This window comes from Dendrobates tinctorius, unplaced genomic scaffold, assembly GCF_039654945.1.
Source record: "Dendrobates tinctorius isolate UK_male_01 unplaced genomic scaffold, ASM3965494v1 ptg000091l, whole genome shotgun sequence".
Classification (NCBI taxonomy): domain Eukaryota; kingdom Metazoa; phylum Chordata; class Amphibia; order Anura; family Dendrobatidae; genus Dendrobates; species Dendrobates tinctorius.
In genome coordinates this window covers 1,215,001-1,236,664 of record NW_027361759.1, presented here as the reverse complement: position 1 = coordinate 1,236,664, position 21,664 = coordinate 1,215,001, and the positions used below count along the sequence as shown (strand labels likewise).

Sequence of the window (21,664 nt, the reverse complement as noted above, 5' to 3'; positions counted from 1 at the left end):
ACTTCTAGCACATGTTGTTTTCTTGCAGGTTACTGGTCTATACAGGGCTGTTGCATATTTTGTGTATTATCTATTGTATATAGGAGCAGGGCACATGCGGTTTGTTCCTTACCACTGCTTTTAGATGTTTTTATGCGGTGTTGTCAATAAAGCTTTTTTTATCCACAAATTATAATTGTGGTGTGCATTCATCATAGTGGTCTTCTTTTTCCTTGCTCTGGTTGTTACTACATTTGACCATTGAATTGCACCCATGTAATTACTCTGTATGATTAGCAGTGCGCCAATTTAATATTTTTACAGATATCAATCTATCATTTTATTCAACTTTCTTTGACCTGCATGCCAATATTAATGGCTTAGGAGGGTTGATCCTACTGATAGATGCCCTTTAACTGTGACCCATAGTTACAAAATGTCACATGCTAAAAAAACCCATAAAAACTATTACCTCATTGCTCACCTCTTGGCTCCCTTGCTGCCCGACACCTGCTGTCTAGTCCTATTTTTTTCCACCCTCTTAACTACAAGTCTGGACTTCTGACCATGTCCATGCCAAAGCTCACTGCATGTTAAGGTTCCAATGTCAAGCTTATGATGCAATATGACCTCTGAGGCCTGGTGTGCTGTGTACCTGCTGTGGCATATAGTGAAAAGGCCAAAGATGTGGCATGCGACAGTCGAAAGAATAGGACCAGACCTGGGTCAGTCAGAGTTTTGAATATTTGTAAAAAAAAATCCTAATACCCCTCTGGTTGCCTCTCTGCTCAGGGTTCAGTCCTTTTCTTTCCACTGGCGGTGAGCAGTGGAAAGGTCAGCAATGAGGTTAGTATTATTTTTCTTCCCCATCCCTGTTCCAACTTACAAATAATGTACTAAAAATTATAATGGTTGTCCAGGCTTAGAAGGTTCTCTTTTTCTCTAGAAACAGGGCCACCGTTGTTCAGTGGCCGTTTGCTTTCACCGTTTGAGCCTTATTCACTTGACAATTTCAGAAGCAAGCAGAGAACAAGTGTGGCATTGTTCTTAGAAGAGAAAACCTGCCTCTTTCACAGATTCTATACCACTTTAAAGCATTTATAAGTATTTTATTAATTTGTTTTCTTTCAAACGTAAATGATTGTACACAGACAGCATGAATTAAATAAAAAATCAATTTATTATATATATATATTTATATTCTCTAGTAAATCATAATACGTTCTTGGATGTGAAACATTTCATCATTTTTAGAGCTTAAAAATTATAATTTAAAATATTAAATACTGTTTATTTACATTATGCTATCACTAATGTGATTGGGTAGGAAGGAAAAGAGGAAGTTGCAGCAAGGGTTAACTGCTAATGTAGTAAGCCTGCAGATAATGCAAGATAAGTAATTGAGGTTCATTAGGCTCTTAGATGCTAAATTTTTACAAGCGACTGCATCACATCAGCATTTTTGCTAATGCGTAATGCCATTCTCTCATATGGTGTCTGGAGGTGGGACAGATGTGTTTGTTGCGTTGGATAGGAAATGCGAGAGAGTAATGCAATTTACATTGGTCTATACATATATAAAGAAAAAAGGTTATGTATGGCTTTATTAAGGTAGTTCATGAAGTGACTATCTTAGCTTATTTGTTCAAAAGCATTTTAAGAGAACGGGTCAGTGTGCTTACAACGGCAGCCATAGTAGTAGAGTGTCGAGCCATAAGTTTAACACTGGGATCACTGAACATCTTTGCAGATGTAGACTCTGCAGCCCTCAACAAACAAATGTAGTTCAGTACCACCTCATCTATTTTTGCTACAATTTCTTGTTGTTGGGATTCAGAATTCACCGCTTTTACTAATCTCATGCACGCTTCTGTTAAACAACAGAGAATTTGAAAACTTGAGGTCATGGCTGACAACATTTCTTCTTGGCCCTTGTCTGCGGTGGCCATCTTCCTACAGGCACTTCCTAGCTGTCTAGATTCAACAGACAGTCGTTGTTTATATTGAGATAGCTCCTGGTCATAGGTATCTAAGCTTACATCTTCACCCTTTCCAGCGTGGTTTGATCTTATTAGGCTGAGTAACTCATTCGCATCTCTTTGAGCAGCATGAAACCCATCAGGTATTGCATAAACTTTTTCTTTTAGTGCATAAATTCTGGTAATCTTTTCATCAAAGTCCATGTTTTGGACATTCAACTCAGTTTGCCCAGGGACATGTTCCTCCTCAGTGTGATTTGTGGCCATTACTATACTGCCTCTGGGAGATTCTATATCTTTGTTTCCACTTGGTGTGAATGAAGGCTCTACTTTTTGAGCTTCCGCCACTGATTTTGGTAGATACACACATGTTACTTTATTTTCATTATTGTTACCATGGTCTACTTCTTCAAACTCATCTTCGTCATCATCAGCATTGTTTCCCCTGTTTTGGAAGCAGTAACTAAAGGGGCCCCGACATCTCCAGTTGCTTGCATCTATTTTCAACAAAGGCAGTGACCTAGACTGTTTTTGTGCCTTTTGCATAGAACCAGTTGAACTTGACCTTTTATTATCTTTGCCTTCACTGAGTGAATTCACAGAACTATGGGAACAACTTTTGGATATTTTTTTCCCTAAAGGAAGCTCAAGTCTCTTTTCAGACCTAGACGGTTCTGTCTCCACCCCATCCAAGCACAAGCTAATAGAGGAGATTTTCTTGTCTGTTACCTCCGTGCCTGAGGATCTTGTTATGACACTGCTGCTCCTTCTTAGTACCTTTCTATTATGTGGCATTTTCAAACTTCCTCCCATTATATCATACTGGTGTGAACTGATTTCTGCTGCACAGGCTTGGTTCCCTTGGTGAAGATGGAGAGAATCTTGGTTCTGAGTTGGCACATTTGATTCTGAGCAAACGCTGGATGATGCAATAGGGTCACCTTTTGGGTGTTTAATAGTAGTTGTAGGCATGCCATCTCTTCTTCCTTTTGCAGGCTCTGTCAAAGCTACACTAGGGGTAGTAGAAAAACAGAGAAATTTGTTAAGCATTTCTGAAAAAAGACAGAGTACAAGAACAACAAATACAGAATATATATAAAATATATAGCTAGATAGATAGATAGATAGATAGATAGATAGAATAAAATAAATACCACAAAGACCAAAGCAAATTTTGTTGATAATAACTATCTTGTAATTGGCAGGTACGTACGTAGGTTTTCACAAAGTCTGATTGAAAAGTTGTAAAAGTTGAAATGATACTGCGTGAAGTGTGCAACTTGCATATATTGGGGAGTTCTATTTCTTCCTAGCTATTGTCATTTAGAAAAATATCGTAACCATCAGCGGTAAATGACAAAACACAAGTCACTGTTTTCACTTTTAATATTGCTGCCACACAATTGTAAGTACGGTATGTAAAGTTTAGCAATTTATATAACTATAAACTTCTTATAAATTATGCTTTCATTTAATATTTTTACAGATGGCTGAATAGTAGAAGAAAAGGGAAAGGGCAGTTTGTGATGTTTAGGTACTTTTCTATAGAGGAATTTAAAAAAAAAACATATATTAGTTTGCACTGTAGAAAGTGATAGCATATCACTGATGTGTGAGGGCCTGACTGCTTGGACCTCCACCAGGAGTGGATATATCATTGGTGAAACCAGTGTAGCTGCATAAGGGCCTAAGGGGTAAGGAGTCCACTTCTACCTCCAAAGCAGGGAGAATTATGCATTTTGATGAGGTATGGGACAGCTAAGGTCCCATATACTGCACAGCAGCCCTCTTCAATCTGTGACCCCCACAGTGGCCAGAGAGAAAGCTTACTTAGGCTAGGTTCACATTTGCGCTCCGGAGGGCTGCGGATGGCTGCCTACTTCCTCCCTTCTTCCTCCCTGAAGCTCCGCCTACTTCTGTATGCGTCCTGCGTTTCCCTGCATACAACGCATGTCCCTGCATATCCAATGTTAAAGATAGGCATGCAGGGAAATGCAGGACGAATACAGAAGTAGGCGGAGCATAGTCGGAGCATCAGGGAGAAAGGAAGCAGCCATCCGCAGTCCTCCTGAACGCAAATGTGAACCTAGCCTTAGTGCTATCTTTTTTCCAGCACAGCAATGTTACCAACTACTCAATGTTCTGTAAACTCCAGCACAGCTCCACTTCCTTGAAGGCAGTTTTCTATACAGCAAGTGGCCAGGAAAAATTCAAACTGAACCATGATCATCATGATTCCTGCAAGACTGTCTCAACACCTCATTATAATGATGTTATGGCATTTCCTAGATTTTATTGCATATAACAAAAAAAAAGATTGGTGTTTCTTTGGATAGAAGTGCTGTAATAAATGCATGATTGTGATTTTGGACATCCACCAATCAGTATAAAGAGATTCCATCAAATAGTTTGAATTTAATTAAATAAGTGATCTATGAAGGATCCATTCACGTCTTTAAGGATCTAGAGTTTATTTAGGATCAGCAATGGCCTACAAAGTCTTTCAAGTAGCTACGGTATATTTCAAGATATTACTAACCATATAGCTGCTGTTGAACTAATTATTGAGATGTTACAATTGGCAAATGTCATCCAATGTCAATGCAAGGAGTCCTTTACAGAAAAAAACTGAATCTCTGACATTACTATGTAACATCAAGATCAATCAGATGTTAATAGGAAAAAATAATGTCAAATATTGGACAAATAAAGGTCTTTTTGCACGGAAAGATATACCGCCCATAACAAGTGCAAAAACTGATCAGCACTTGTTTACTTTTTATGTAATAATGGTCATGAATTGTTCACTTGATTGTTTACTGACTTTCATTATTGTCATCAGCACATCCCCTGTGTATGCCAGGGAATGTGCTCCCAACCAATAATACTTGTCAAGCCTACATATAAGATTACGATCAACAGTGAATAAGTGTTTTGCTCAAGAGCATGTTTTTTTACTGGGCCATAATGGGAAATGAAGGCTTGTACTGGGGAAAGTAAGACTAGTCAACTCGTTAAAGAGGTTTAACCCCATGGAATACTTTAAAATTAGCTAGTGATGGTGCAATATAACTGAAGGAGAGATACTCACCTTAGCAATCCAATGCCACTGTTGTGACAACACTTCCATATAGTCCTTTGATGGTTCACCCATCTCCAGTGATGGCTACAGCAGTGATCTCAGTGTCATAATGTCAACCCTATAGCCACACCATCACTAGAACCAGGTAAGCGGAGTATGATGAAGGGCAAGGACAAAATTCGGCTGGGGTTGTCACACCATTGTGAGGGTTTTTTAAAACACATTGTGTGGTTTGACATTTAGCTAACACAAATTAAAATGAATACTGGGTTTCTTTACAATTCAGAAAAAAATAATCTAAAAAAAATAGCTTTTTTCAATAGTAACCACTGGTGTCTGTGTCTCATGACTTAACCTATGGTCTTTAATCTGAACGCAAAATGGAGATCGAGACACCAGTATAAGTGAAAAATAACAGCCTTTTCTTTATTCACCTCTGCAATGACTTAACCTCCTTGAGCTTTCTGTGATCCTTGAGAAAAGTACAGGATCTGCCAAGGTGAATAAATGAAAAATATTTTTTTTTTCACTTTAAGTGCCATCTCTGTCTACCGGATTTCAGAGCAAAATATTCCAACAGAAAAATCAGGTACTTTCCATATAATGGTAAATTCTCTATATAAGCATTATACAAAGTTCTGTCATAGAGGACTTCACTGTATCCAAATATTCTCAACATAAAGATATTGTCTATGACATTACTTAAATAAGCCCTCCCATGAACTGTTTTTTTTATCCCTAAATGTGTATATGCTATGATGTGAATATAATAATTTTCTCACTTACATGCTTTCTCCAGAATCAAGCACCGTTCTGCTCCTATTTTAAGTGTCATCACCACTCTTCAGACTATGTGGCTCACTTTATTCTCTATGCGTGAGCTGAAAGCCTCTCTTACAATGTAAGCCTGTAGAGTCTTGTTCTGATGCTCCATACACTTACATTGTAAAAGCCACTTCCAAATTACCCAGAACGTGTGATTCGGAGAGTCTGAAGAGCAGTACCGTCACTCAAAAGAGGCCCGAAACGGTGCAGGATACCGAAGAAGACATCAGTTGGTATTGTAACACACACACACACACACACACACACACAATACAGTACATAAACATATGCACATGTTGAGGGGAAAATGTTTTAAAGGGAGGGCTTTTATAAATACGTTATCAAGCTTTGATCTGTAGTTACTAATGCTTTCATCCTTGCTTATTTTGTACCCTAATAGTTTGCTTTTATGTACCCTAATAGTTTTTCTTGATAGCTGACCCCTCCTTGAGCATGCTGATGCCGTACTGTTCTTATTGTGACATTACGCTAATACAGCAAAAGACTGATATGATTGCTAAAGCTGTCTGAGTGCCGATGACCCCAAAATGATATGTTATCCCAGTTACCAATAGAAATGTGTAAAATATGTTATTATAAGGTGTTTGAAGCTATAGCAATTAAGTATGCAATTATTTAAACCTGGACACATAGCTTCATAGAGTACATACTCTACTTCCCATTAATGTGTGCAATGTAACCAGTGGAAAACATAAAGTGATGTACCTGTGGTTTCTTTAATTTTAGATATCCGATGACATCCCTCTCTTAAGGTTCCAAACAATGGGTCTGCATTCACTGTTGTATGTGCAACTGGCACATTCAGCCTGTGACAAGCGGCATCGCCTTGTTGGAGTTCAGGATATGTTGCACTATGATTTGGGAGTATTGATTGTCTTTCATCAGGGGTCATGTAATTTCCACTCTTTACTGATGCATCAGCGAGAATATTTTTAGCATCTGAAGTACACAGAGGAGACTCTACAGGTGTCGCACACGAACTGCTACCAGTACTACAACCTGCATCCACAGAAGAGCACTGGGAGCCTTGGAGAGAAAAATGTCCCTCACTTTGAAATGAGGACATGTTCTTGGTGATGTGGTACTCACAGATCCGATTAATGTTCTGATCCGTATCTGCCATCTTGGAAATGTGCTCAGTAGACATGCCATCAGCTTCAGAGTCGACTAGTTCTTTGGAAGAAGAAATAAAAGCTGCATTGGAAATAAATATATCCTCATGTTCTGAAAGAGAGGTTTCCATATTTGGGTCATCTTTAGTATTGGTTTCATTTTTTCCAACCCCAGAAAGCCTTGGCAATGTCTTTACGTACACTGAACCTGCTGGCAATTTCTCTATTGCTCCCTTCTCAGTGGTATTATACCATCGTTGATTGTCTTTCCGAAATGCAGTTCTTTCCAAGTTAAAATTACTCAGGAGCTGACAGTCTTTAGAAGGGTGCGTTTCATACTTTGTTTTTAGATCACCGTCATTTTCTGTTCTTTTACCGATTTGCTTTTTGACTGTAACATTTACATCAAAATGTGTTTTTAATTCCACATCTGGTTTATTTTTTCTTTTACAAGCATACACCAAAGAACCCATTTGCATCTTGTTAAAGTATTCAGTAACAGATTTTGTCTCCATGGTTTCTGGCTCCATTTCTATGTTATCAGAATGAAGTATCTGCTTTGAAGGCACAGCTTTTGACTGGAGTTGCAGCTGATTTGCTATGGAAGAAGTAGACTTCAGAGACATAGATCCAGATTGATTCTTCGCTACAGAAATATCCATCTGCTCTGGCATCAGAATTTGGTACCCATCATTGTTCTGCAATATTGCACGTGCAGGATTTTCTATTTGCTTCTGTGCTGATGCTAATTCAGAACTCTCAGTCATTTCTGAGGAATTGGTTTCATTTCCAGAATCTGAAGATGATTCTGGACTATATGCTCTTAATATTGTTACACCTGAGAGAGAGAAAAGAAAGTTAGTAAAAAAATGAATGAACTTAATATTTTTGTTGTCTGCTCTATATCACACCATAACCATACCTTCATAAATTAACATGAGGGTTTCATATAAAATGTAAAAAAATTAAAAAAAAAACAGCAGGTCCAATGGGTAAAAGGAAAAGATGGTTTGATTATGAGGAATTGTAACACAAATATAAAAATAATGTGATGGCTTAAGGGGATGACATGATGGATTTTGTACACTAATGAATGAACGTCACAATGGTGAAAGAACCTGAGGTGTCATCTGCTTGGCTGTCTTCTGACACAGCCAATTCTTGCATTGCTTGAAGATTTGAAACCATAGTTTCTTCTAGGATTGTCTCACATTTTTCATCTGCACTTGTTGGTACGGCATCAATAAGTGACACTGGGATGTCATCATTAGATGCACTGATAGCTGAAGCAGACTGATTAGGACAGTCTTCTTCATCAGAGCTGTCTCTAAATCCAGGAGGAGGAGCAGCAATGGCCATGTTTAAGGAATGCAACAAGAAGTCATCTTCATTGTCATCTCCTTCGGGTGGGGGAAGTGAAGTCAAGTCTATGATGTCATCACTGGAACCTGACATGCTAAGAATATTTGTTCTGGTGTCCTCTGGCACCATTATATCTTCTTCACAACTGGCCTCATCTTCATCTTCGACATCATCAGTGTTTTCAGAATAACATATATCATGTAAAAGCGGTTCTTCAATTCCTTCTGCAGCACCAAACATTTTACTTTCAGATATATTTGCATAAACGGTATTAGCAGCAAAATGGATGCTTTCAGCATCTGATGTCAAGTCTAGGTCTTTAATGTCATTGGCATTATTTAAGTAATTTACATTTTGTTTATCCAACATTTCAGGACTTTCATCCAACAATCGTTCATAGCCAAGTGTCTGTGGGTTTATGGTGTCAAGGTTATGATCACCAAATATGAAAGACACTTTTGCGCTCCTTGGAGAATCTTGTGCTGTATTAGAGTGTTCCAGTCCTGACAGAGACAGTAATGCCGGCTGGTTTACACTGAGGCTGTTTTCTAAATCTATATGGTCACATTGTTTGGTTAGTTGCTGATCAAGTTCTCCTGAATTAAATGTAGTCTCTATATACAAACTCCGGTGGTCTTTATGATACAGTTGACTATCTGAAACTTCAATGTTTCGTTGTTTCAAGTCTGTGAATATTTGCTGAGCTTCCTGATTTTCTTCATAAGTAATGATAGCTGATTTTGGTAAATAGTTCCAATCACAATCATGATAATTAATTTTACTGCGGATTTCATTTCCTAAAGAAAAAAAAATTTTTTTTAATGATGATACTTTACTTAACAAAATACATGAGTGATGAGTATTAAATATTCAGTTACTTGTCAGATTCTGAAGCCTCAGAAATGGCCCCCAGTACAATATAAAACAAGTTCAGCTTTTCAGTAATGTCTCGGACACATGAGACAGTAGTTGGGTGGTCCTTTCTCCACTAACAGCAGTCTGGCTTTACAAGATGTAATCATGCAACAAACTTCTGGCTTGCTGCACCTTCTCTCTTCTAAGCCCATGAGGTAGGATATTGCATGTACAGTATGTGTGGGACTTCATGCACAGAGGAGACAAAGAGCCAGTAGAATGTCTATCATACTCAACTGGGTGTGAGCACAGCATGTAGAGCAGGACTGCTCTATGTGAAGTTGTGATGCTGTGTCACTTCTCATGGATAAACTGTAAGGTTGGGAAGTCTAAAGAGTCTGAGGTCAATTGCCAGGAGCGTCCAACAAAGATAAAAGGGTATAGTCAAAGGAATAGTCAAAGATAAAGTTCGGGGTCAGGCTACTAAGGTTAGAGTACGTCAAAAGAAAAAAGGGTAATACAAGTGAGTAATGAAAAAGGCAAATCTGAGGTCTGGCAAATAAAGGTCAGAATATACACAGAGTACAGAGAAGCACACCACTAAGCAAATATACGACTGGCAATTGTCCGACCATTGCCAGCCAGCTACAGTGGGGAAAAAAAGTATTTAGTCAGTCAGCAATAGTGCAAGTTCCACCACTTAAAAAGATGAGAGGCGTCTGTAATTTACATCATAGGTAGACCTCAACTATGGGAGACAAACTGAGAAAAAAAAATCCAGAAAATCACATTGTCTGTTTTTTTTTTTCATTTTATTTGCATATTATGGTGGAAAATAAGTATTTGGTCAGAACCAGCAATCAAGATTTCTGGCTCTCACAGACCTGTAACTTCTTCTTTAAGAGTCTCCTCTTTCCTCCACTCATTACCTGTAGTAATGGCACCTGTTTAAACTTGTTATCAGTATAAAAAGACACCTGTGCACACCCTCAAACAGTCTGACTCCAAACTCCACTATGGTGAAGACCAAAGAGCTGTCAAAGGACACCAGAAACAAAATTGTAGCCCTGCACAAGGCTGGGAAGACTGAATCTGCAATAGCCAACCAGCTTGGAGTGAAGAAATCAACTGTGGGAGCAATAATTAGAAAATGGAAGACATACAAGACCACTGATAATCTCCCTCGATCTTGTGCTCCACGCAAAATCCCACCCCGTGGGGTCAGAATGATCACAAGAACGGTGAGCAAAAATCCCAGAACCACGCGGGGGGACCTAGTGAATGAACTGCAGAGAGCTGGGACCAATGTAACAAGGCCTACCATAAGTAACACACTACGCCACCATGGACTCAGATCCTGCAGTGCCAGACGTGTCCCACTGCTTAAGCCTGTACATGTCCGGGCCCGTCTGAAGTTTGCTAGAGAGCATTTGGATGATCCAGAGGAGTTTTGGGAGAATGTCCTATGGTCTGATGAAACCAAACTGGAACTGTTTGGTAGAAACACAACTTGTCGTGTTTGGAGGAAAAAGAATACTGAGTTGCATCCATCAAACACCATACCTACTGTAAAGCATGGTGGTGGAAACATCATGCTTTGGGGCTGTTTCTCTGCAAAGGGGCCAGGACGACTGATCCGGGTACATGAAAGAATGAATGGGGCCATGTATCGTGAGATTTTGAGTGCAAACCTCCTTCCATCAGCAAGGGCATTGAAGATGAAACGTGGCTGGGTCTTTCAACATGACAATGATCCAAAGCACACCGCCAGGGCAACGAAGGAGTGGCTTCGTAAGAAGCATTTCAAGGTCCTGGAGTGGCCTAGCCAGTCTCCAGATCTCAACCCTATAGAAAACCTTTGGAGGGAGTTGAAAGTCCGTGTTGCCAAGCGAAAAGCCAAAAACATCACTGCTCTAGAGGAGATCTGCATGGAGGAATGGGCCAACATACCAACAACAGTGTGTGGCAACCTTGTGAAGACTTACAGAAAACGTTTGACCTCTGTCATTGCCAACAAAGGATATATCACAAAGTATTGAGATGAAATTTTGTTTCTGACCAAATACTTATTTTCCACCATAATATGCAAATAAAATGAAAAAAAAAACAGACAATGTGATTTTCTGGATTTTTTTTTCTCAGTTTGTCTCCCATAGTTGAGGTCTACCTATGATGTAAATTACAGACGCCTCTCATCTTTTTAAGTGGTGGAACTTGCACTATTTCTGACTGACTAAATACTTTTTTTCCCCACTGTAAATACCTGAACGGGTGACCCCTGGAGGAAACCCATAGACCTGGCCAGATTGGACAGTCCAGCATGCCCCTGATATAGGGCAGCTGAGCTGTCATTCACAGCATCATTTGGACACCATGAGTGGTGTAATTGTGACAGAAGTGATGGAATTCTGGATTAGTCATTTACATTTGCAAATGCTGAGGAGGGCATTAAAACTTTATTTTTCAGATGAAATAAACAACTGTCAAATACTGACTGAACTTTGAACACATTCTTTTCACATTTGGCAAGCACTTTAGTTGCCTTCAGATCAGGGCAGGTTTGGGTCCTGAGACCCCATCGTTCCATCACTTATTCAATAAACTCCTGAACAGTGCGGAAGTCAACAGATAAGAGAACAATTTTTCAGAAAACATGATCAAAGTTTACTTACTTTTTAAGTATCAGAGACATTATTGGGAAGAAGTACGGTATAAGTGATAATGGGGGTGGTTTCTGAGGTTTCAGGGACCTGACAGTTTCCATTTAAAATAGCAAGTACTATAAACTATTTGAATCCATATTCGCTATCTTACCTGATTCTCGATTAGCTGTGTTTTTATTTGCAACATTAAAAATTGATCGTCTTGAATCAACTAATAGTCGGTAATAACCTGCTGTTAAGCAGGCAAGATTCATGGCATCAGACGATTCCATAAGTAGTGTGATAGGCTGCAAAAATTAGAAATATATTAAGAGAAAGAACTTAGATTGCAAAATAATTATCTACATTAATGCCTTAGTGCTAACACTTTGAAAGCAAAACAAGCTAAATGTATGTGGAATGTAGTCTAATTGTTACCACGGCTGGTCAGGAGACAAATCTCCAGGAGTGGACCCTCTGGACCGAGGGGCCCCGGGTGAGCTGCCAGGTGGAGCCGACCCCTATACAGGGATCGTTAGGAGCAGGCCCAGGGGTTCAGGTACCATGATAGCCGGTACCGAGAGGGGCGGCTCAGGACGGACTGGAGTAGGAGTACGGGACTGAAGCATAGACAACAGAGCGGGATCACTGGAGACTAGACCGGAGTAGGACTGCAGGACTGGAGCATAGACAACTGGACGGAGCAGGAACACGGGAGGCAGGACTGGAGTAGGACTGTAGGACTGGAGTGTGGATAGCAGGATGGAGCAGGAACACGGGAGGCAGGACTGGAGTAGGACTGAAGGACTGGCGTGTGGATAGCTGAATGGAGCAGGAACACCGGAGGCAGGACTGGAGTAGGACTGAAGGACTGAAGTGTGGATAGCAGGGTAGAGCAGGAACACCGGAGGCAGGACTGGAGTAGGACTGAAGGACTGGAGTGTGGATAGCAGGATGGAGCAGGAACACCAGAGGCAGGACTGGAGTAGGACTGAAGGACTGGTGTGAGGATAGCAGGGTGGACAGGAACACCGGAGGCAGGACTGGAGTGTAGATAGCTGGACCCACAGAGCACCGGACTGCAAGGCTACTGCAGGGACCATGAAAGGCAGGACTGCGAGACTGCAGAGAGCACACAAGGAAACAGGGCCCAGTGTGCTAGCAAACACAACGATCAGGCGCCTCCCTCAGGGGGAGCAGCCTGATATGGCCCTGTCAGGTCTGCCATTGGTCCATAGGTGCTTCCGGGTCAGGGCATTGCCGGAGCACAAGTAACAGGAGGGAGGCGCGGCCGCGGCCTATGGTGCATGCGCATTGCATGCAGAGATCCCGTCGGCCGCGAGACTGTCAGAAGGGACCGCCAAGGCTGTCGGACGGCGAGGGGCTGCGGCGTGGGAGCAGAGGCCGGGTGAGTATGCGGAGGCGGCGTGACACTAATATAGTCCAAATGTATTATTTCAGGAAAAGTCTTTCCTCTACTACTCTTTAGGGTATGTGCACTGACATCTTTTAGATGTGTGCAAACCCACCATGTTTTTCAAAAGGAATAGCTTAAGCACACAGTGGCGTCTTTTGTCGTGAAGCGCCTTTTTTGGTGTCTTTTTGGTAATTTCATTGTGACATCTTTGGCCATCGGCTTTTTTTAACTTATATTAAACAAACTAGTGGGCGGCTTCTAAGCAGAAGGAGCTTGAAGAATGGTTAGGTCGCTTCTTGTAACCACATTATGTTTTTGCAAACTTGAAGTGGTTAAAAAGAAGCTGAAAGGATTGAACATTTCCACACAAGTAATTTTTTACATTGCAGTGCATGTTCATTCTTTTTATCATCTATTTAATGCTTTGTTATGTGGGTAATAAACCATACCCATGATATGTCATATATAGGTCCTTAGTGGATCCATTATGTAATAGATTTTACTGATACCTTGCTTATAATAATATGTTTTTAATCATATTTCTTTTCTGGTTTTTTTCTTTTTTGCATTTTGAAAAACTAACATATCAGTTTAGAGAAATAGCATTTAGGCAAATGGAACTTTTGTTTATAAAATTAAGATGTTGTGATACGCCTACAAACCTTTACAATATATGGACAAAAGTATTAGCACACCCACACCTTATATCTCTTGTCTTGGAGCTTTTCTGACATCGCTTACTAACTTCATAGGCATGAATTTGGAGTTGATGGCAAAGTCATGTTTAAAAAGAAAAGGGCCTTCCCAAAAATATTCCCACAAAGTTGGAAACATACTGAATTATTAAAGAGGTTATCCGGGACTTTTTTCCCCTATGGTTTTAAGCACTTGCTAACTACCTGCCTATTCTGCTGAGCGACAATCTTTCCCAGTTCAGTCACAACTGAGTGGAAGAGAAGGAGGTGCTCTGTCAATAAAACATCACAGGAAGCAGTAGAATTGTCGCCAGGAGAGATCTGTGACCAAACTGAGTTAGGAGAGATGGTTACGTTGTAGAATGGGCAGGCAGTTAACAACTGTCAGACGATAAGTTGATAGATCAATAAGAAAAAAAATCCTGGATAACCCCTTTAGGCGTTCCGCTTACTGGAACAAAGGGGCTGAAAAAACGACCCCATAGCATAATCCCTCCTTCACCACACTTTACATATGGCACAATGAGGTCAGGCAAGTACAGTTATTTTGGCATTCACCAAACTCAGAATAATCTTTCAGACTATCAGATAAAGAAGCATGATTGTTATGAATGAGTCACCGTAGGAAGCAAAAACAGAAATACTAGCTAAGTCCAGAAAACCAGAGAAGTTGGCAGCTATCGGATTGCAGACCCCTGAACCTAACAACAACAACTAGCAGTAGCCGTGGTGGGTTCCTACGGTGCCCTAGACCCCTCGATCACAGCCGGAGAACTACATAGCCTAAAGACAGAAAGGGAAATCTAAACTGCCCCAGAGCAGACCCCAAAGCAATAGGCAGCCCCCAACATATAATGACAGTGAAGCAAGATGAAAAAACACTCACACAGATAGAAAGATAGGCTGAGCAAATGATGGGACCCAAGCTAACTAAATAGGACAGAATAGAAAAGCTGCTGTCTGCAATCCGCCAAAACCCTCTCAAAAACAAGAGCCAACAAACTGATAGGGAAAAAAGCCCTGAAGACGCTAGGCTTCAAAAAGACTATATCAGTACTCAGGTATTATCTGAAGACAGAGCAAAAAGGAATTCAGCTCACCCAGAAGGGAAAGGCAGAAATCCAGAAAAACAAGGCAAAACCAAAACCAAAACACAAATGCAAAAAAGTAGAGCAGAAAACTTAGCTTTTGAGGAGCAGGAATCAGACTGGTCTCCAAGAATCCCTCAGAGTAATCACCCGCAAGGCAGAAGGGTGTCGGCTGCCTTATATCCAGTCAGCAATCCCAGTCACCCAGGCATTATCATTCTGCTCAGGTGCTTTGTAATTAGCCTCACTACCTTCCTTCACCAGAAGAGGGAGTTCATCAGACCTCAATGGTGAAGGGGAAAATGAACTCACAATACATGATCTTTACTCCACGGAACATGTTTCCACTGCTCCAGAGTCCGGTGGTAGCATGCTTTACACCATTCCATCTGATGCTTGTCATTGGCATGCAACAGCTAAGCCTTGGAAACCATGCCATGGATCTACTTGTGCACAATTTTGATGCTGATGTTAATTCTAAAGTAGGTCTAGAACTCTAAAGTTATTGAGTCAGCACAGCAATATTTATAAATTATGTGCCTCAGCACTTGATGACCCCACTCTTTAATTTTACATGACCTGACATGTTCAGTTGCTGTGTTTCTTAAAAGGTTCTACTTTTCAAGTGCCAAATGGTAGAAGTAGAGATGACAACACTCACCACATCAAGAAAAACAATCTTCTTTATTATCTCATAACAAACAATAATAATCAGGAGGGAGGAGTACAGGCAAACAGCAGGATACGGCAGTGTCAAGTCTATTGACATTTCTAGAGGCCTGTAGAAGTGTCGGTAGCCACAAAACTGCTGTTGCCTGCTGTTGTTTGCCTGTACGCTCCCCACCTGATTTTTATTGCCTGCTACGAAATAATAAAGAAGACTGTTTTTCTCGATGTGGTGAGTGCTGTCATCTCCACTTCTGCTATTTGGGACTTTCAGAGACTTTTGTATTATGACAGAGTATCACTGATTACAGCATAGCCATGTGTATGGACTACATCTGATTATATCAGAGTGCATTTATGGGAGGAAGATGTTAGTGCCAAGCAGTTTCCTAGGTGCTTGTTCAGTCTGCTTCCACTCTTCAATAATACCATTTACCGTCATTCATGGAATATTTAGGAAGAAAGAAATCTCTCTTCTTACAATGGTGGCATACAGTACATTGCTCTAATTCAGTGAACTCTTTAGCACGACCCATTCTTTCACAGATGTTAGTACAGGCAGACTGCATGGCTTGGGGCTGGATTTTATACAATCGGGGTAATACGACGGAGTGAAAAACCTAAATTCGATGTTTGATTAAGGTTTATCCTAATATTTTTGGTCATCTAATATACAAATTGTGAGTCAAAATAAAAAAAATTAAATTGCACTTACCTTCACATCAAGAACATGAAGCTCTACCCTAACTGTTACATCGTCCTCTGTGTACATTTCAATCCTATTGACATGGCTGAAGTCTGCAAGTAGGGCAACTAGGTTTGTTTTTGTGTTGATTACATGACTGATGCCATATCGTGGACCAACTAGCAAGGTCACATCCGAATGTTTTTCTCCCTGCTGTAGGTACAAGGACATGAAAGAGTTATGTTTCTCTAGGTCTTCACTGGCCAATCTTTCAAGGCAAAGCTAAAAATAAATTACATAATGTTGTAAGCATTATAAATGCATTTGTTGATTAAATGAATATGGATAGGAAAATGTATTTAAATTTAAAGCAAGGCAACATCTATATTTGTGCAGCTGGGAAAATGAATTTCATAATTTGTTCTGGAAGATAAAGTAATATTGCCCTGGAAATATTGATGACCCTTTTACTAGCTTTTAAAATTATTTCATACTGATGGATGACAAAAGACTTTTATTGAAGTCATAATTAATTACAGAAAATCCAGAAATATGAATATATTTAGCTAATTGTTCCTTAAAAAGCACTTACAATCAATTTTGCTTTAAATACACGTCCACCATACAAGCGTAAATCACTAAGAAACTTCAGATAGTGCACTTTGGCTTGGAGAGCAGACAGCTGTGAAGAGATAAAATACATTTCTGCTTAAACCAATATTATTAAATCCAAATTATTGTTAAAATAAGAAAAAAGTACCCACAGCATAAGTATTTAGGATAGCTGCTTCTGTCAAAAATATGAAATTGGGTGACAACCAAAAATGTCCTCTATCCCCTTAGTGAAAGAGCCAATTTGGTACTCAATGACCAAGCCAATTTTTACAATTCTGACCACCGTCACTTTACCAGGTTCTAACTCTGGAACGCTTCAACATATCCCACTGATTCTGAGAAAGTTTTTTTCGTGACATATTTTATTTCATGTTAGTGGTAAAATATCTTCGATATAACTTGCGTTCATTTAAGAAAAAATGGAAATTTGGCAAAAATTTTCAAAATTTGGCAATTTTCAAACTTTTAATTTTTGCACTCTTAAATCAGAGTTATATCACACAAAATAGTCAATGAATAACATTTCCCACATGACTGCTTTGCATCAGCACAATTTTGGAAACATAATTTTTTTGTTAGGATGTTAAAAGGGTTAAAAGTTGACCAGCAATTTCTCATTTTTCCAACAAAATTTACAAAACCATTTTTTAGTGACCATCTCACATTTGAAGGGAGTTTGGGGGGTCAATATAACAGAAAACACCCAAAAGTGACACCATTCTAAAAACTGCACCCCTCAAGGTGCGCAAAACCACATTCAATAAATGTATTAACCCTTCAGGTGCTTCACGAGAACTAAAGCAATGTGGAAGGAAAAAATGAACACTTTAATTTTTTCACAAAAAATTTACTTTGGAACCAATTTTTTTATTTTCACAAGGGTATCAGGAGAAAATGGACCACAGAATTTGTTGTGCAATTTCTCCTGAGTGTGCCAATACCCCATATATAGGGAAACCCACTGTTTGGGTGCGTAGCAGGGCTCAGAATGGAGAAAATACCATTTGACTTTTTGAACGCAAAATTGCCTGGATTCAATGGTGGCGCCAAGTCACGTTTGGAGACCCCCTGATGTACCTAAACATTGGAATCCCTCCAATTCTAACTCCAACCCTATCCCCAACACACCCCTAACCCTAATCCCAACCCTAACTACAACCCTAACCACAACCCTAACCTTAATCCCAACCATAACAACCCTAACCAAGCCCAACACTAAACCTAACCCTAGCCCAACCCTAACTTTAGCCTAACCTTAACCCTAACTTTAGCCTAACCCTAACCCTAACTTTAGCCCAACTCATTTAGCCCAACCCTAACCCTATCTTTAGCCCAACATACTTTAGCCTAACCGCAACCCTAGCCCAACTCACTTTAGCCCAACTCACTTTAGCCCAACTTTAACCCTAATGGAAATACATACTTTTTTTAAATTTTATTATTTTTACCTAAAGGGGTGATAAAGGGGGTTTGATTTACTATTTTTTTTTATTTGTGATAGGGTCTATCACAGTGATGAAAATGAACCATTAGGAAAAATTTCCTATTGTTGCCAGGTGCCAGCCGGCAAACTTTGGCAGGTGCATTGCGCATGCACCCATCATTCTCTCCCGGAAGTAGATTCCGACGGCCCGGGGGACTTCATGGTGGGTTGCAGGGATGCCAGAGGTACCGGGAGAGGACCGGGGGACCCCATTTCTCTCTGATGTGCGATCACATCAGAGGAGAGAGAAATTAAATTTGGACTTTTTTTTCTGAGGTCACCATTATACTGTTAAGGCCGTAGTCACACTACAGAGAAATACGGACAAGTGAGAGGTGTTAAAACAACGCATTGCACACGGACCAATGTTTCTCTATGGGGCAGCTCTCATCAGCCGTATATTTCTCGGCCGTAGTTTACAGGCCGAGACAATCGCAACATGCTGCGATTGTCATCGTATTATGGGCAAAATACGCCAATGCAAGTATATGGGGGCGAGAAAAATATGGATTACACACAGACCACACATGTGACTAGCGAAAAATACGCACCGGTGTCCTATAACAAAAGCCGGCAATTCATTTTGCAATACAGAAAAATCATACTGACATGTTTATGTGTATAGATATATACACATAGTATATATATATATATATATATATATATATATATACACACTCACTGGCCACTTTATTAGGTACACCATGCTAGTAACGGGTTGGACCCCCTTTTGCCTTCAGAACTGCCTCAATTCTTCGTGGCAGAGATTCAACAAGGTGCTGGAAGCATTCCTCAGAGATTTTGGACCATATTGACATGATGGCATCACACAGTTGGCGCAGATTTGTCGGCTGCACATCCCTGATGCGAATCTCCCGTTCCACCACATCCCAAAGATGCTCTATTGGATTGAGATCTGGTGACTGAGGAGGCCATTTGAGTACAGTGAACTCATTGTCATGTTCAAGAAACCAATCTGAGATGATTCGAGCTTTATGACATGGCGCATTATCCTGCTGAAAGTAGCCATCAGATGCCTGTTCTTAGCTGAGAGGAGTGGTACCCAGTGTGGTCTTCTGCTGCTGTAGCCCATCTGCCTCAAAGTTCGACGCACTGTGCGTTCAGAGATGCTCTTCTGCCTACCTTGGTTGTAACGGGTGGCAATTTGAGTCACTGTTGCCTTTCTATCAGCTCGAACCAGTATGCCCATTCTCCTCTGACCTCTGGCATCAACAAGGCATTTCCGGCCACAGAACTGCCGCTCACTGGATTTTTTTTCTTTTTCGGACCATTCTCTGTAAACCCTAGAGATGGTTGTGCGTGAAAATCCCAGTAGATCAGCAGTTTCTGAAATACTCAGACCAGCCCTTCTGGCACCAACAATCATGCCACGTTCAAAGGCACTCAAATCACCTTTCTTCCCCATACTGATGCTCGGTTTGAACTGCAGGAGATTGTCTTGACCATGTCTACATGCCTAAATGCACTGAGTTGCCGCCATGTGATTGGCTGATTAGAAATTAAGTCTTAACACACAGTTGGACAGGTGTACCTAATAAAGTGGCCAGTGAGTGTATATATATACTGTATACACTGCTCAAAAAAATAGAGGGAACCCTTAAACAGCAGAATATAACTCCAAGTAAATCAAACTTCTGTGAAATCAAACTCCACTTAGGAAGCAACACTGATTGACAATCAATTTCACATGCTGTTGTGCAAATGGAATAGACAACAGATGAAAATTATTGGCAATTATCAAGACACCCTCAATAAAGGCGTGGTTCTGCAGGTGGGGACCACAGACCACATCTAAGTACCAATGCTTTCTGGCTGATGTTTTGGTCACTTTTTAATGTTGGTTGTGCTTTCACACTCCTGGTAGCATGTGACGGACTCTACAACCCACAGAAGTGGCTCAAGTAGTGCAGCTCATCCAGGATGGCACATCAATGCGAGCTGTGGCAAGAAGGTTTGTTGTGTCAGCGTAGTGTCCAGAGGCTGGAGGTTCTACCAGGAGACAGGCCAGTACACCAGGAGAAGTGGAGGGGGCCATAGGAGGGCAACAACCCAGGAGCAGGACCGCTACCTCAGCCTTTGTGCAAGGAGGAACAGGAGGAGCACTGCCAGAGCCCTGCAAAATGACCTCCAGCAGGCCACAAAGGTGCATGTGTCTGCAGAAACCATTAGAAACCAACTTCATGAGCATGGTCAGAGTGCCCATCGTCCATAGATGGGGGTTGTGCTCACATCCCAACACCATGCAGGACGCTTGGCATTTGCCACAGAACACCAGGATTGGCAAATTTGCCACTGGCGCCCTGTGCTCTTCATAGATGAAAGCAGGTTCACACTGAGCACATGTGACAGACGTGACAGATTCTGGAGACGCCATGGACAGCTATCTGCTGCCTGCAACATCCTTCAGCATGACCGGTTTGGCAGTGGGTCAGTAATGGTGCGGGGTGGCATTTCTTTGGCGGGCCACACAGCCCTCCATGTGCTCGCCAGTGATAGCCTGACTGCCATTAGGTACCGAGATGAGATCCTCGGACCCCTTGTGAGACCATATGCTGGTGTGGTTGGGCCTGGGTTTCTCCTAATGCAGGATAAAGCCAGACCTCATGTGGCTGGAGTGTGTCAGCAGTTCCTGCAAGATGAAGGCATTGAAGCTATGGACTGGCTTGCCCGTTCCCCAGACCTCAATCCAATTGAGCCCATCTGGGACATCATGTCTCTCTCCATCCACCAACGTCACGTTGCACCACAGACTGTCCAGGAGTTGGTGGATGCTTTAGCCCAGGTCTGGGAGGCGATCTCTCATGACAACATCTGCCGACTCATCAGGAGCATGCCCCAGGTGTCTTTCCCATGCTCATTAGTTCATCTCCAGTACACCAGGGAGGCTGCACAGAGATGAAATAATTCATTCTGGCAGTGGTTTACAGCGGGCTGGTCGTATTAGCACCAGTCCCGTTGTAAACCACTTAACCTCTTCTGATGGATTGCAGCGGGGGACCTTGACTGACCAGCGGAGAGGTAATTATATTGTTGTTTGTTTGTTTTATTTTTTTTACAGGTTCATGGTTTATTTATGGATATGCAGAGAAATAAATTTAGTCAATAACTTGGTGTCTTTATTTCATTAAAAGAATTTT

At 41.0% G+C, this 21,664-nt stretch overlaps 1 protein-coding gene across 5 annotated transcripts in view; it reads right to left on the bottom strand.

Annotated features, from left to right (window-relative positions):
- Positions 1–1,140: 1,140 nt before the first annotated feature.
- Positions 1,141–21,664, bottom strand: part of FRMPD4 (FERM and PDZ domain containing 4) — an 808,734-nt gene continuing 788,210 nt past the window's right edge. For 4 of the 5 annotated variants that reach the window (XM_073586150.1, XM_073586151.1, XM_073586152.1 and 1 more), the window contains 6 exons: positions 17,001–17,090; positions 16,439–16,621; positions 12,030–12,165; positions 8,117–9,157; positions 6,592–7,836; positions 1,141–2,965 (listed from right to left, as the gene is read on the bottom strand). In XM_073586150.1, the coding sequence (XP_073442251.1) occupies positions 1,617–2,965; positions 6,592–7,836; positions 8,117–9,157; positions 12,030–12,165; positions 16,439–16,621; positions 17,001–17,090 (4,044 nt within the window). In that variant the 3' untranslated portion in view covers positions 1,141–1,616. Of the gene's footprint in view, positions 2,971–6,591; positions 7,837–8,116; positions 9,158–12,029; positions 12,166–16,438; positions 16,622–17,000; positions 17,091–21,664 lie in introns of all 5 variants that reach the window. The other variant, XM_073586154.1, reaches the window with a different exon arrangement.